The following is a 15,740-nucleotide window of genomic DNA, read 5'->3' on the forward strand; positions in this document are numbered from 1 at the left end:
AATTATTATTCAGGATTGCTTAATAAAGGTCACCGGAGCCTTACAAATGTCGACTGTGCACAAATCGGCTGGAGCATTACCCGTTGCAAGGGAGTTTTCCCCCCTGTCCAAGAACTCATTTGCCAAATGCAAACGATCAGCATTTTTATTTTTCTACATCCTCGTATATATATATCTTACTTCTCCACCAAAGATCAATTTGCAAAGCAGCAGCCATCCGTTGAATATATACTAACAATCACTTAATGAACCAGTTTATAAAAAAAATACTAGTCTAATACTACTTAAAACACCATTTAAAAGGTTAAGGCACGTGATTGTATTTTATCTTTTACAAGAAAGGACATTTTCCATGCCTTGGATATCGTGTTTAAAAAATGAAACTAAACAAAAGCCCTGGAGTAATATTTGTGGGCGTATCCCACATTACTAGTTAATGCTAACATTTCCTGTATGTTTTTCTTTTCTTAATTTGAAATGCATTGATTTTTCTTTTTAGAACTGCTAACACAACGTCTTAAAACAGGAAAGATAATGGGGAGGAGTTCGGATTACAAACCTAAATGAGTGATAAAAACATCCGTTACTGGTTGGTGAGAGGTTAAGATCATGGTTGAAAATTATTATTGTTGTTGTTGTTGTTGTTGTTGTTATTGTTATTGTTAATAATAATAATAATAAGAAGAATAATAAGAATAATAATAAGAATAATAAAATTTATTTCCCGCCACTCCCAAGAACGGCTCGTGGCAGGTTAAAATTGTCCTTGCTACAAATTATCATTTTTACAAATGCTATACTTGTTACAATTTAAAACAGATCCACAAATTAAGATGTTTCAATGTCCTTGCCCGCTGATTAAGGAAAACCCTTATTTTTTAAATAACTGCACAGTGTATCTCAAAACATAGTTCCTACAGATCAGTAACGACAAAACAAGAATAATCATATGGTTTTATTCTGCTTTTAAAACCTCGTCGTTCTTTCTAAGATTCTCAAAGTGGCTAACGATGTTTTGTTACAGCTGGACAAGTTAAAAGCACCTTAATCTAATAAACACACCAAAACAAGAGGCCATATTTCTATACATACGATAACTAATCTGCTCCTGTTGGCTATGACTGTATGGAATTTGTAGGGAAGAGGGAACTTTTGAAACAGAAGTCAGTTAATTAAGAATGGGGTTCAAATATGTCATGTCCCCCCCCCCATCGTTTCCAAACCGAAACTTGAAGATAAGGCAGGGCTAGCATTTAAATAAGGGAAATAACTTTGTATGAAACATCAAATATTTCAGAGTTTGTCTGGGGCCTTCACGGCTGGCATCTCTTTTTAAAGAAACCTCGCTGAAATGCCCCCATCATTTATTCCCGAGGGTTTCTTTTAACATGTTTCCAATTGCGTGCCAAAAAAAAAAAAAAAAGGGAAGAAGAGAACGCATAAACACCTATCAATAGCGTTGTTAAATTCCCAATTCTTTCCGATTCCTTCCCACCAATTTGTCTGAAAAACAGGTATTTGCAAACACGGGTAGCCTCATTTCTTACGGCCCGTTCATTTTTCATGAAGTGTTTTCAAAAGACCTCAATCAGCCTTAATGGCACATTTTTAGTTAAGGAAACAGCATGGGAGAGAAGTCAATTTAAAGCTCCCCAAGTGTCTGCAGAAGAGGGGTGGGGGGCAAGGGGGGGGGAGAAAAGCATAAATGAGCTTAGGAAAAAAAGGAGCCAAGACAAGCGAGGTGCCGCGAACAACACACTCATGGAAAGCCAGCCGTACAATAGAAAGAGTAAAACGCCGCGGAGCTTTATAAACTACAGACAATTGGAACAATAGACCAAGCTTAGACATCTGTGTTAAACTAAGAGGCGGTAGGTGGAACAGAAGACGGGTGCTCTCTAAAGAGGGACTTAAAATCCTCAGAATGGAAGGGGGCTAAAAGCAGGAGTCGAATGAATGCGGGGAGACGGCAGGTCTAGAAATCAAAATGGGCATATTTTGCACTTCAACGCGCCTCTTAAAGAATTGGCTCCTCTCTCTTTTAGTTTTGTTTTTTTTTAAAAAAGGCACCGAGGCATTATTTGGAATTGCTCCTTTTCGTCGCACTTCTGGAATAAAGTTTGGAGTCCGGTGGCACCTTGAAGGGCTACCAAGTTTTATTCGAGGTGTATGCATAAGTGGGCATGCGAAGGCCTTCAGATACAACGGAACGGAAATGACATAGTGGTAGAGGTCTCATTAAAAATAACGTATTTGTTAGTTAGTTTAAATCGCTTTCCATCTAACTCGACCGAGGACTGATCCCAACAAATCCCTTCCTGCCTCCATGGGTGCAAAGTCTCAGACGTGCTAACCCACATACTACTAGAATGGCCCAAATTTGTTCATTATGGAATCTTGCTAGTTGACCGTTTGAAAAGACAAAGTACTCTTTGTGTAGACAAGAAACACTGGATAGAGATTATGTTAAGCGAGACAGATCCTACATCTATCATGAGAATTGGCTTGATCCTGTCGGCTGTTCTAAGATAGATTCAAGTGGACAGCTATGTTGGTCTGAAGTAGCACAAGAAAATTTGAGTCCAGCAGGACCTTTAAGACCAACAAAGATTTTTCAAGGCTGTGAGCTTTCATGTGCAGGCACCCTTCCTCTGTTCTCAGATCTGAGGTGCATGTACACGAAAGCTCACGCCTTGAATAAATCTTTGTTGGCTGTTCCAAGAGACAATCTTTTGGCCATGAGTTCTAAAATGCCATAAAAATATTCAGGTTAATATTTTTGTTCTGCCGATTCCTTATGCCAATCAAGATATTCTGATTCTGATTTATTTAGGTAGAGAAGGTTTTCTCAATCAGGACTTCATGAAACCCTGGAGGTTTTTGATGGACAAAGAAGAAGAAGGAGAAGAAGAAGAAGAAGAAGAAGAAGAAGAAGAAGAAGAAGAAGAAGAGTTGGTTCTTATATGTTGCTTTTCTTAACCCAAGGAGTCTCAAAGCGGCTTACAGTCTCCTTCCCTTTCTTCTCCCCACAACAGATCCCCTGTGAGGGAGTGGAGGCTGAGAGACCTGAGATTACTGAAGAAGAAGAAGACTTGGTTCTTATATGCCGCTTTTCTCTACCAGAAGGAGTCTCAAAGTGGCTTCCATTTGCCTTCCCTTTCCTCTCCCCACAACAGACCCCCTGTGAGGGAGGGGAGGCTGAGAGAGCGCTGATATCACTGCTCAGTCAAAACAGCTTTATCAATGCTGTGACTAGGCCAAGGTCACCAAGCTGGCTGCATGTGTTGGAGCGCAGAATCAAACCTGGCTCGCCAGATTAGAAGTCCACACTCCTAACCACTACACCAAACTGGCTCTCAGCCTTTTATTTATTTTCCTCTCCCTCTGTGCCTCTGTGGTGACATCAGATCAAAAGGATGTTATATAAACTCGAAAGGGCTGGAGATAAAGAACTTGATCTGGCCATTTTTATTATACAAGGTCAAGTTAGTGTGAGTTCTGGAGAACCATCCTCAAGAATCGGTTCCAAGTAACTTTCATGCACTAACACAACGAAACTCACTTGCTGATCTCCCTTCCTAATTACTTTAGTGCCTTCTTGGTACTGGCTCCCATTTTGCGTTGAAGCGTCAGATTTAGATTTCTTGATTAGTACCATCATTGTCTCATGGTAATAAAATGGGTTGAAGAAGCTGTTTAACTAGAATCCTGGTGCCCCTCTTGTAGATAAGACCCCTGTTGTAAGACTCCAATTTTTTGGAGAAAAGGTAAAAGTCATAAATATTGACGCTTGTGCAGTATAGTTAGGCTTATTAGCATAGTAGAATCACCGCCCTTGGGTGGACTTAAGAGCTCATTTTAATGCACATAGATGTATTGAAATTGTATGTTTGGGGCATTTAGGGAAAAGAGTGTGAGCCCAGCCCAGGACTGCCCTGGGAGGGGCAGTCTAGATGGAATTTTCCTGGTTGAACTGTATAAAAGATTGTTTGGACCAACAAGTTTTGAGTAAAGGTTTTCACCAAAGTAGGCTAAGCTTTGCTCCTGTTTGCGCAAACATAAACCTACTTTCTAACTGAAGTCTGTTTGTGAGATTTGGCCTAACAGGGTCAGTCTCATGTGGACAGTTATGCAGGGCCAATTCTCCAGCTGAACCCCTCAAACAACAGGGAGAAAACACTCATACATAGGAGATCTGCTCACTTTAGGCAGCAGGAATCACTTCATGGGGAGGTAACTATCTCTACCTGGGTCAGCTAGGCCTCACCAGACATGGGCCAAAAACATTCCTACAAGAGCTCTAAGGTGGTGGGAGATAAAACCACAAAATACATATTTTCCTGATGTTCCTTCATCATTGTCAGGGAAGAACTGATGTGGGGAAGAAGAATTGGTTTTTATACCACACTTTTCACTGCCCAAAGGAGTCTCAAAGTGGCTTCCGATCACCTTCCCTTCCTCTCTTCACAGCAGACACCCTGTGAGATAGGTAGGGCGGACAGAGCTCTGACAGAACTGCTCCGTGAAAACAGCTCTCACAGGACTATGACGAGCCATAGACTTTGCAACAACCAATCCACGATAGAGGTTCCAGCAATTCCTAGAGCTTCCACCCATCACTTCTGGGCACCCTCAGTGGGACTGCATGTTCCCCCGTCTCCTCGTCCCCAAACATCCCACTGGTTGCTGTGAACCTTTTATCATCCATTTAAGACGAATCAAGGATTCCCCTAGTCTGTATTTATCATGAATTTCCAATGACATCGTGGCCCTTGCTTCTATTGTTCAGCAGGAAGTGTAAAAGGAACAGTTTCAAAGGGCATTTATATTATAGGTGATACACTTTTTAAAATATCTATGAAAATGGGCTTGTTTTCAGAGCATTGTTCCTTGCCAGCTTTGCAGTTCAGCTCAGTTACATTCTTTGTACACGCTGTACAGTTCTTCAAGCATGGTTCTCCAATTTCATAGTCCGGTTTCATTCCCTGTCAGTTGTATGATTTCTCCGCATGGTGGTAAACCGGATAACCCACTTTGAGTCTGGGTGAGAAAAGACTATACATTTTGTAAATAAATAACCATTTCTAGCAGACACCCTTTAGATCTGTTTGGGTAGCTGGCTGATAATGGATTTTTGGGGGTCAGTTTATAAAATCGTAAAGTTGGAAGGGACCATCCAGGCCATCTAGTCCAACCCTTTACTCAATTCAGAACATCCTAATGCAACCATGATAATTATCTGTCCAGCCACTGCTTAAAAACTGCCGGTGAGAGGGAGCTTCCAATTGCCTTCCCTTTCCTCTCCCCACAACAGACACCTTGTGAGGGAGGGGAGACTGAGAGAGCCCTGATATTACTGAAGAAAAAGAAGAGTTGGTTCTTATATGCTGCTTATATAAAGCGGCTTCCATTCACCTTCCCTTTCCTCTCCCCAAAACAGACACCCTGCGAGGGAGGGGAAGCTGAGAGAGCCCCGATATTCCTGCTCAGTCAGAACAGCTTTATCAGGGCTGTGGCGAGCCCAAGGTCACCCAGTTGGCTGCATGTGGGGGAGCACAGAATCAAGCCCGGCTCACCAGATTAGAAGTCCCGACTCCTAACCACTATACCAAGCTGAGATACACGGAGAGCTGCTATATTGGCTTAGTTCCGCAGCATTCAACTCAGAATTTTCAAAACACATTTGAGAGAAGAGGAGCTGGTTATTTATACCCCATTCCTCACTATCTGGAGGGGTTCCAAAGTGGCTTACAAACTCCTTTTCCTTCCTCTCCCCACAGCAGACACTCTGTGAGCGAGGTGGGGCTGAGAGAGCTCTGAACCCAGTGAATGGCTAGGTCCCAAAGATCCCCCAGAATTACAGCTAATCTCCAGACCACAGAGGTCAATCCCCCTGGAGAAAATGGCTGTTTTGAAGGGTGGACCCTGTGGCATTATACCCCCTTCCACCCAGGCCGCCAAAAAAGTTCTCCCTTCCCCTCATTCAATCCTCATAACGACTGGGTGAAATGGGTGAGGCTAGGCTTACCAACTGGGCATGAGCCCCAGAGAGCACTATGATCTATCAGGGGTAGTCAAACTGCGGCCTTCCAGATGTCCGTGGACTACAATTCCCATGAGCCCCTGCCAGCAAATGCTGGCAGGGGCTCATGGGAATTGTAGTCCATGGACATCTGGCGGGCCGCAGTTTGACTACCCCTTTGAACGATTTAAGGACTTCAGGTCTCAACCACAGCCTGGGCCTTCTTGTCCCCAGCTCTAGTCTGACAGAATGGGTTCCCCTGCCAAGTTCTACAAGGCCGGCAAGAAAGAGTGTTCTTCTGCCGGGCTTATGGTTGAGGCAAGCCAAGAAGTTAGACCGTCTAAATATTGGCCCTCCCTCCCATCCCTCCACCTTCCCCTGCCTAGTTAACATCACAACGGTCAAGACCATCGCCAATCTCCGTGACAATTACTGGTGCAGGTAAACAGTTTTCGTAGAGTTTCTAAAATCATAGAATCACAGAATTATGGAGGGTAGTTCCTGGGTCATCTAGTCCAACCCCCTGCACTATGCAGGACACTCACAACCCTCTTGCTCATTCACTGTCACCTGCTACCTCCTTGAACCTTCACAGAACCTGCCTCTCCGTCAGATGGCTCTCCAGCCTCTGCTTAAAAACCTCCAAAGATGGAGAACCCACCACCTCCCGAGGAAGCCTGTGCCACTGAGAATCCACTCTTACTGTCAGGAACTTCTTCCGGAGGTTGAGACGGAATTTAGAATCGTAGAATCATAGAGTTGGAAGGGACCTCCTGGGTCATCTAGTCCAACCCCCTGCACTATGCAGGACACTCACCACTATCCACTGTCACCTGCCACCCCCTTGAGCCTTCCCAGAATCAACCCCATGATGTTCTGATGGATAAGTTGAAGTTCTGATGGATAAGTTGAAGGACTGCAATCTGGATTTTCAGATAGTTAGGTGGATAGGGAATTGGTTAGAGAACCGCACTCAAAGAGTTGTCAATGGTGTTTCAGCAGACTGGAGAGAGGTGAGTAGCGGGGTACCTCTGGGCTCGGTACTCGGCCCGGTACTTTTTGACATATTTATTAATGATCTAGATGAGGGGGTGGAGGGACTAATCAAATTTGCAGATGACACCAAATTGGGAGGACTGGCAAATACTCTGGAAGATAGAGACAGAGTTCAATGAGATCTGAACACAATGGAAAAATGGGCAAATGAGAACAAGATGCAATTTAATAAAGATAAGTGTAAAGTTCTGCATCTGGGTCAGAAAAATGAAAAGCATGCCTACTGGATGGGGGATACGCTTCTAGGTAGCACTGTGTGTGAAAGAGACCTTGGGGTACTTGTGGATTGTAAACTAAACATGAGCAGGCAGTGTGATGCAGCGGTAAAAAAGGCAAATGACATTTTGGGCTGTATCAACAGGGGCATCACATCAAAATCACAAGATGTCATAGTCCCATTGTATACGGCACTGGTCAGACCACACCTGGAGTACTGTGTGCAGTTCTGGAGGCCTCACTTCAAGAAGGACGTAGATAAAATTGAAAGGGTACAGAGGAGAGCAACAAAGATGATCTGGGGCCAAGGGACCAAGCCCTATGAAGACAGGTTGAGGGACTTGGGAATGTTCAGCCTGGAGAAAAGGAGGTTGAGAGGGGATATGATAGCCCTCTTTAAGTATTTGAAAGGTTGTCACTTGGAGGAGGGCAGGCATGCCAGGTTCGATTCTGCGCTCCCCCACATGCAACCAGCTGGGTGACCTTGGGCTCGCCACGGCACAGATAAAACTGTTCTGACTGGGCAGTGATATCAGTGCTCTCTCAGCCTCACCCACCCCACAGGGTGTCTGTTGTGGGGGGAGGAATGGGAAGGCGACTGTAAGCCGCTTTGAGCCTCCTTCGGGTAGGGAAAAGCGGCATATAAGAACCAACTCTTCTTCTTCTTCTTCTTCTGTTTCAGTTGGCTGCAGAGGAGAGGACACGCAGTAATGGGTTTAAACTTCAAGTACAATGATATAGGCTAGATATCAGGAAAAAAAATTTCACAGTCAGAGTAGTTCAGCAGTGGAATAGGCTGCCTAATGAGGTGGGGAGCTCCCCCTCACCGGCAGTCTTCAAGCAGCGGCTGGACAGATCCTTCTCCTGGATGCTTGAGGCTGATCCTGCATTGAGCAGGGGGTGGGACTAGATGGCCTGGATGGCCCCTTCCCACTCTAGGATTCTAGGAGTCTAGTTCAGCAGTGGAATAGGCTGCCTAAGGAGGTGGTGAGCTCCCCCTCACTGGCAGTCTTCAAGCAAAGGTTGGATACACATAATTAAAAATTAACTCCCACCCATTTGGGAAACCCTTCCAGGGCTGTCGAGAAACCCCAGGGTTTCATGAAACCCTGGTTAAGAAAGCCTTGTCTACATAGAGCCTGATTTCAATATAATTTGCAGGGTGGGGGTGGGGGGGATTGGTCCTCCGTCTATTCTTTTGGCAGTGTGGCCAGCTCTTCTTGATGTTTCATCTGATGGTTTGTCTGGCCTCCATCATAGGCCTGGCGGAACAGCTCTGTCTTACCGGCCATGCGGAACTGATTAAGGCACTGCAGGGCCCTGATCTCATTAGGCACAGCGTTCCACCAAGCTGGGGCCAAGGCTGAAAAGGCCTTGAACCTGGCCAAGGCCAGTCTCACCTGTTTTGGGCCAGGGATCCTAAGCATATTTTGGTAAGCTGACCTCAATGCTCGGGGGGGGGGGGGGGGATATCAGCCTTCTGCCATTGTTACTGGCTTTTTTGGTTCCTGTCTTTCACCCTTCCAAGACTGTCATGAAACCTCAGGGATGCACAAAATCGTGGTTGAGAACGCCTGATGTCTAGTCATGTCAAAAAAACCCCTCCCCAAATGGCTAATGATTGACTAAGAGGGGGTGGGAAGGGGAGGGGCCCCAGGTGGGCATGTCCACAGCTCTGCTTCCCAACCACATTCTGCACAGTTGCACCACTTCTGGGGTTTCTGAAAGCCTGAAGAACACCGATTGATTGATTGATTGATTGATTGATTGATTGATTGATTGATTGATTGATTGATTGATTGGACTTATAGCCCACTGCTCCCGCAAGGCTCGTGGTGGGTTACATACAATAAAACACATAAAATCCCTAGTACAATAAAATCCTCATAATATAACCAGCCTAATCAGCCCACCTGGTCCAAGTGGCGGTGGGAGTATACAACTAAACCTCATCAGGAGGAAGGAATAGCAACTGCCAGAGTAACCCTAGTGGGGAGGGGGGTCCCAATCTACCGTCTAGGCGCCGGCCTCAACCATAAACCTGTTGGAAGAGCTCCATCTTACAGGCCCTGCAGAAAGCTGGTAAATCCCGCAAGGCCCTTAGCTCTTCTGGGAGCTCATTCCACCAGGTAGGGGCCAGGACCGAAAAGGCCCTGGCCCTGGTTGAGGCCAGACATGCCTTCCGGAGACCGGGTATTTCAGTGGTTTCTCAATGGTAAAAAAAAAATTGAGAAAGGGTGTTCTAGTCTGATAATGCTCCAACCGCTAAACCACCCTGGCTCTTGATGAACACAAAACAACTCCGCAGGGGCTCCTGATATTATTATCACCAAATGGCAGATGAATGAAGACGGGAGAAGGTTTTTCCTAAGGCTGAGAAGAGAATCGAACGAGGGGCTTCCTGGATCCCCACCCAGCCTCTTAGCCATTGTGTTGCTCTATTGTTGCTGTTAACACGCAGCCGTTATTTTCCAAAATCCAATTTCAGACTCAGTGCGTTGCTGATGTTTTGGCAGGGAGATGCAATCAAGTGCTGGCACAATAAATCTGGCTTTTAACACCGCACGAGTTTCTGGCACGTTCCGTAAGAATCTTAACTTCAAAACCGTCGTAGGTCTCATTATTCGCAGGTTGTGTTTTTTTTCCCCTTCTTTCCTTCCTGAAGCTTAGTAACACAGCTAGGTGTCCACAGCCCACTTTCTCGACCTGTCGATTCCTATACAATCGGTTAAATTAGGATGCCAACTTTTTCTGAAAAATTAGTTTGGTCAGTGAGACTGGAAAGCTAAAATAGCCCAAACACCCCAAAGTATTTTCCTACATTTGACCTAATTAAATAAATGACTCCCTTCTTTCAGGAGCAAGCAGAACAGAAGAGTTAAGGTTGAGGGGATAAAAACCCCACATCTTTCTCCTTGTATTGCAAAGATTTTTTTTCAGTAATATAATTCTGATAGAATCCAGGCAGGGTTATTTTTTTCCCCCCTAATCCAGGCTGCCTATTCTCTGACGGAAAGTTCACATTGAACCTTTGCATTAATGGAAGGAAAAGAGCAACAAGAGATCAACGAGAAAAGAATCTAAAGCATATGGAGATCGTTTGAAGGCCATGGCTTCCATAGCAGTGGGGCAAGGAAAACCCGTCAGCTTCCATCCCATTAAACAAGTTATGAGCCATGTGTGAGACTTGGCGTAACTCTGGGCAAACCTCTACCTGGTGACAGACAGGCGCCTGCGAGCTATCAATTATTCAATCCCTTTTATGCAAATCGTGTTTTAAGGAAGCAACAGGGAATCCATCGTAGGAGGGGAAGGAACATCCATTTAGAAGCATTTAAATGCCAGGTGGAATGTGCAGAAGTTTTGGGAGGTGAATGCTTCTGGAACATGCACAAAACCAGTGGTTTGAAAGCTCGGCCCCGGCACATAACCCCATACAAAAATTGGGGCCTTTTCTCCCTAAAAACACCCCGAAGAAAAGGCTACTCCAAAGGGACTGTAACTCACATTCAAAAAGATCCACAGCAGGTAGCAACAACATTCAAAAAGATCCACAGCTGGAAACAAAGCACAGGACTTTTTTTTTTTTTTTAAAGGCTGCATTTTATTCTAGAAAGGCGAAAAACGGTAAAAACTGAATGTATTGTTTCCAGAAAGTCTTAGTAAAAGTGGCATTGGGAGAAGAAAACCCTTGTCGTTCTTAGCGGCCATACAAACTATTACTGACTTCCCTAAATATGGGTGTTCTCAAAGCTATTTATTTTTTAAATGGACAGAAAGAATAGTAGGATTTAAAACACACAATCCCCAATATAAAAATATCAAGGGATGCAATTTTCTGCTCCTCAGTTCACGGTGGTACCGTTTAAGGTAGTGGTAGTCAACCTGTGGTCCTCCAGATGTCCATGGACTACAGTTCCCATGAGCCCCTGCCAGCAAATGCTGGCAGGGGCTCATGGGAACTGTAGTCCATGGACATCTGGAGGACCACAGGTTGACTACCCCTGGTTTAAGGGACAAGGGACCTGTGAGCTGACTGAAGTAACAGGTTACATCCCCCTGGAATTGGATCAGGCAAAATCAGTGAAGATCGTATCAACTCTGAGAAGGAATTGTGCTTTTCCATACCTCCCCCCCCCCGTCCTCTTAAGATTTGTAGTTCCTGCCTTGCTCTGGGTACCATTTTATTCCTCGAGGTGAGAAAGAAGGCAAAAACTAGAGAAGGTTTCAAATACCTCTTCCCTGCTGTCTCCCCTGGAAACCTTCTCATTTCGATTCCATTTCTCCTCGGTGCAAAACAATCGTGCCATTCGTTATTCGGGTACCGAATTTTCCCATAAACTGTAAACGGTTGGTGTTTTTTGTGCATCGAGAAAACTACCGTACGTAATACGTTTGTGTAAAAATGATGCATGAATCACCCTCTGTATTCCAAAGGGAATGTGGCTCAAAGAAGCCACCTTCCCTCCCTCTCCCTACGGGAGGTAGGTGAGGCTGAGAGAGCGCTACAAGAACTGTGGCTGGGCCATGCAGCATGCAGCAGAGGAGTGGGGAATCAAACTGGGTTCTGCAGATTAATGGCCACTGTTCTTAAGCGCTACACCATGCTGGCTCTCTAGTATTTCACATTTAAATCTGAGTCTAGCTAGCAGTAATGATAAATTAATCTATTTGACCAGTCTGTTGAGAAGCTAGAGTTGCCAGCTCTGTGTTGGGAAATTCCTGGAGGTTTGAAGAAGAAGAGTTGGTTCTTATAAGCTGCTTTTCTCTACCCAAAGGAGTCTCAAAGCGGCTTCCAATCACCTTCCCTTCCTCTCCCCACAACAGACACCCTGTGAGGGAGGGGAGGCTGAGAGAGTCCTGATATTACTGAAGAAGAAGAAGAAGAAGAGTTGGTTCTTATATGCCGCTTTTCCCTACCCAAAGGAGGCTCAAAGCGGCTTCCAGTCGCCTTCCCTTTCCTCTCCCCACAACAGACACCCTGTGAGGTAAGTGAGGCTGAGAGAGCCCTGATATTCCTGCTCAATCAGAACAGTTTTATCAGTACCGTGGCGAGCCCAAGGCCACCCAGCTGGTTGCATGTGGGGGACTGCAGAATTGAACTCGGCTCGCCAGATTAGAAGTCCGCACTCCTAACCACTACACCAAACAGGTTTGGGGGTGGAGCCTAGTGCGGGTGGTGTTTGGGAAGGGGGGAGACTTCTGCTAGATATAACAATGTACAGTCCACCTCCCAAAGCAGCTCTTTTCTCCAGGAGAACTGACCTCTGTTGGCAAATTTTAAAATTTGTTTCACCTAAAATGGACATACCTTTTTTCCCTGTGGATTTGAGGTTTACAGATGAATGCGTTTGTGGCTCTTCCAGCATTATGTAGCATATTTGCAAATTCCACTGCTACAATGCTTCTCCTTTCCCTGCTCCTTCCCCAAATATCCATTAAGGTACGTATGAGGCACATATAACAGCTGACTTTTAAGTTAACATTCTCATCATCAAAACTTCTCAAATGGCCCCTGCTTCCGATGCACTCTAGGAAACCCTTGGTATTCTTAAATAAATTGTTGTGTGTTTTTTAGTATTTCTCCTTTAGCCTCTTCAACAAATACAGAGTGGCAGTTACTGACGGTTCTCCTAGAACCAGGAAAGCCAGGAACAATGGTAGAAAGCCCTAATCCCCCCCACACACACACACAAACATTGAGGTCAGCTTACCAAAATATGCTTAGGATTCCCAGCCCAAAAGAGATGAGCCTGGCCTCGACCAGGGCCGGAGTCTTTTTGGTCTTGGCCCCAGCTTGGTGGAGATTCGGGCCTGTAAGTATCTTAATCAGTTTTGAAGGGCCTGTAAGACAGAGCTCTTCCACCAGGCTTGTGGTTGAGGCCAGACAAACCATCAGATGAAACGTCAGATACAACATCAAGAAGAGTTGGCCACACTGCCAAAAGAATAGACGGAAGACTGATCCCCCCGCCCTGCAAATTATATTGAAATCAGGCTGTATGTAGACAAAGCTTTCTCAACCAGGGGTTCATGAAACCCTGGGGTTTCTCGACAGCTCTGGAAGAGCTTCCCAAATGGGTGGGAGTTAATTAATTTTAATATATTTTTGTGTATTTGTTAAATGTCTATTGGATGATATGACCATATATGGCCAGGTCAAACCCCCCCCCCCCATTGCCAATGATGGGCCTGGTGGGGGTGGGAAGGAGAGGAGCCCCAGGTGGGCATCTCCACAGCTCTGCTTCCCAACCATATTCTGCATGATGACATCTCTTCTGCTATGTTTTGCTTTGCAAAGCAGTCTTTAAGATTTTCAGTCTGAAGGGAGGATGGGGAGGGGAGGGAGGGAGTGGAGGTTAACCCTTACCCTTCCAGTGATTTTTTTTTGTCCCAAATGGTATTTTCCCTCTGTAAATCTTATCTCTTACCTCTCATGGGTAGGGAAACGATGGGGGACGAGGAATTCCGACATCGTCTGAATCTGGATCCTGCTTTGCAATAAACTAAAAACATCCTCGAACGATCGGGAGAAAGAATCACACGTCTGACGGTCCCACACCATTTGCCTTTAGGAGCAGAATTCCCTCCGCAATATTGTGATCATAAAAACTAGGTACGTTTAATCGGCTTTTAAGAAACCCAATTGTCTCTTTAATGTTTTTTAAGGCTGTGATCTGCAATATAAAAAATGTGAAATGGAAAACAACAACGACAACAAACTCCGTGGCATAATTCAAAAGCGTGGCGGGATGATCCCGGCTAAACCCCCGTTTCTGGCTGCTGCTGTCCCCGCTCTTTGCAGGATCGTTGCGTTTGGAAAGATTGCCCAGTTTCCTGAGAAAGACAAATGGACAGTGCATGTCAGAACAGGCAGTAATCCTTCACTAGAAACTTAGCTGTATCCACACATTGTTGGCTCCTGTGCTAGCGTTATGCTTTAGGGCAGGGGTTCTCAACCTTGGGGTCCCGACCCCAATTGGGGTCACCTGACCCCTTCTGCAGGGTCGCCAGGTTGGAGGCCGTGGCGATGGAGGCCAGTGGCGGTGGGCAATGGGAAGTGACACCAGTGGGCGGTGGACAGTGGTGGTAGCCAGCAGAGCTGCCCAGTGGCCAGCGGTGGCAGAGCCATGGCACTGGCTGCCTCCAGGCTGCTTCCAGGTTGTTGTGTGCCTGAGCGCGTTGCCGTCGCAGTTGGGGTCGTGGCGTTACGGCGGTTGAGAATTGCAGTTTTAGGGGATCGTACATATCGCATCTAGCTTTTATAATACGCTGCCTACCTTGTATTTTATCTTTTATAGTTTATTTAATCATTTTTTAAGATCTGTTCGGTTATGTAACCCCATGGCCTATTTTATTACTTCGTTGAAATTCTAAACCCTATTTTTTATATGTTTTATACATATTTTATGCCAATGAAAGGTTACTGACTGATATTGCATCAAGGGGTGTGCCAAAAAATTAAGTTTTTTCACAACATATAAGAACCAACAGGTAGAGAAAAGAAGCATATAAGAATCAACTCTTCTTCTTCTTCAGTAATCTCAGGGCTCTCTCAGCCTCCCCTCCCTCACAGGGTGTCTGTTGTGGGCAGAGGAAAGGGAAGCTGAATGTAAGCCGCTTTGAGACTCCTTTGGGTAGAGAAAAGCAGCATATAAGAGCCAACTCTTCTTCTTCTACTACTACTGCCTACAGTCTCACGTACTGTGATGTTCCTTGCTGGGAAGGTTGGCTTAGGTCGTTCGGGAAGGGCCGCTCTGTGACGTTCCGTGGCTTGGAAGAGTGGTCGAGGCACCTTTGGCCTGCCGGAGGGCTATCTCTGCGTGGATGCTCCGTGGATTGTTTGTCCCCAGTCCCACGTTCTTGGATTTCCTCACTGAAAGCAAAAATGGCTGAACTGGCATCCTCCTTCGATATTAGGGGAAGGGAGTCAATGCATGGAAGATACACAGGTCACAGGCAGAAGAATCATAGAATCACAGAATCATAGAGTTGGAAGGGGCTAGACAGGCCATCTAGTCCAACCCCCTGCTCAACGCAGGATATAGAATCATAGAATCATAGAGTTGGAAGGGGCCACACAAGCCATAGAATCATAGAATCATAGAACCATAGAGTTGGAAGGGGCCAGACATGCCATCTAGTCCAACCCTCTGTTCAACGCAGGATCAGCCCTAAGCATCCTAAAGCATCCAAGAAAGAGAGAGATTCAAGTCCGGTAGCGGCATGAAGACTGTCAGGATTTGGGGGAGGGGCATGAGCTTTTGGGGGGTATGATTCACAAAATTTGTACCCCGAAAAGCTTGTTGATCTCTAAGAAGACTAGTGGCCTCAAATCTATCTATTCGACTGTAGCCCAATGCAGCTGTCAAAACCCGGTATTCGCCAGCTTTTGCCACGACCGTTCTAACTCCATTATGTGTCCTAGCATTTCCTCGAAAACACT

At 45.4% G+C, this 15,740-nt stretch overlaps 1 protein-coding gene across 5 annotated transcripts in view; it reads right to left on the bottom strand.

The window, feature by feature from the left end:
* Positions 1-13,667: 13,667 nt before the first annotated feature.
* Positions 13,668-15,740, bottom strand: part of LRRC9 (leucine rich repeat containing 9) — a 72,539-nt gene continuing 70,466 nt past the window's right edge. For 2 of the 5 annotated variants that reach the window (XM_077323953.1, XM_077323952.1), the window contains exons 32-33: positions 15,000-15,170; positions 13,668-14,131 (exon numbers count right to left, since the gene is read on the bottom strand). In XM_077323953.1, coding sequence (XP_077180068.1) covers positions 15,028-15,170 — 143 coding nt within the window. In that variant the 3' untranslated portion in view covers positions 13,668-14,131; positions 15,000-15,027. Of the gene's footprint in view, positions 14,132-14,999; positions 15,171-15,740 lie in introns of those variants that run through there. The other 3 variants (XM_077323951.1, XM_077323950.1, XR_013228612.1) reach the window with 2 other exon arrangements.

Source organism: Paroedura picta, chromosome 2 (assembly GCF_049243985.1).
Source record: "Paroedura picta isolate Pp20150507F chromosome 2, Ppicta_v3.0, whole genome shotgun sequence".
NCBI lineage: Eukaryota > Metazoa > Chordata > Lepidosauria > Squamata > Gekkonidae > Paroedura > Paroedura picta.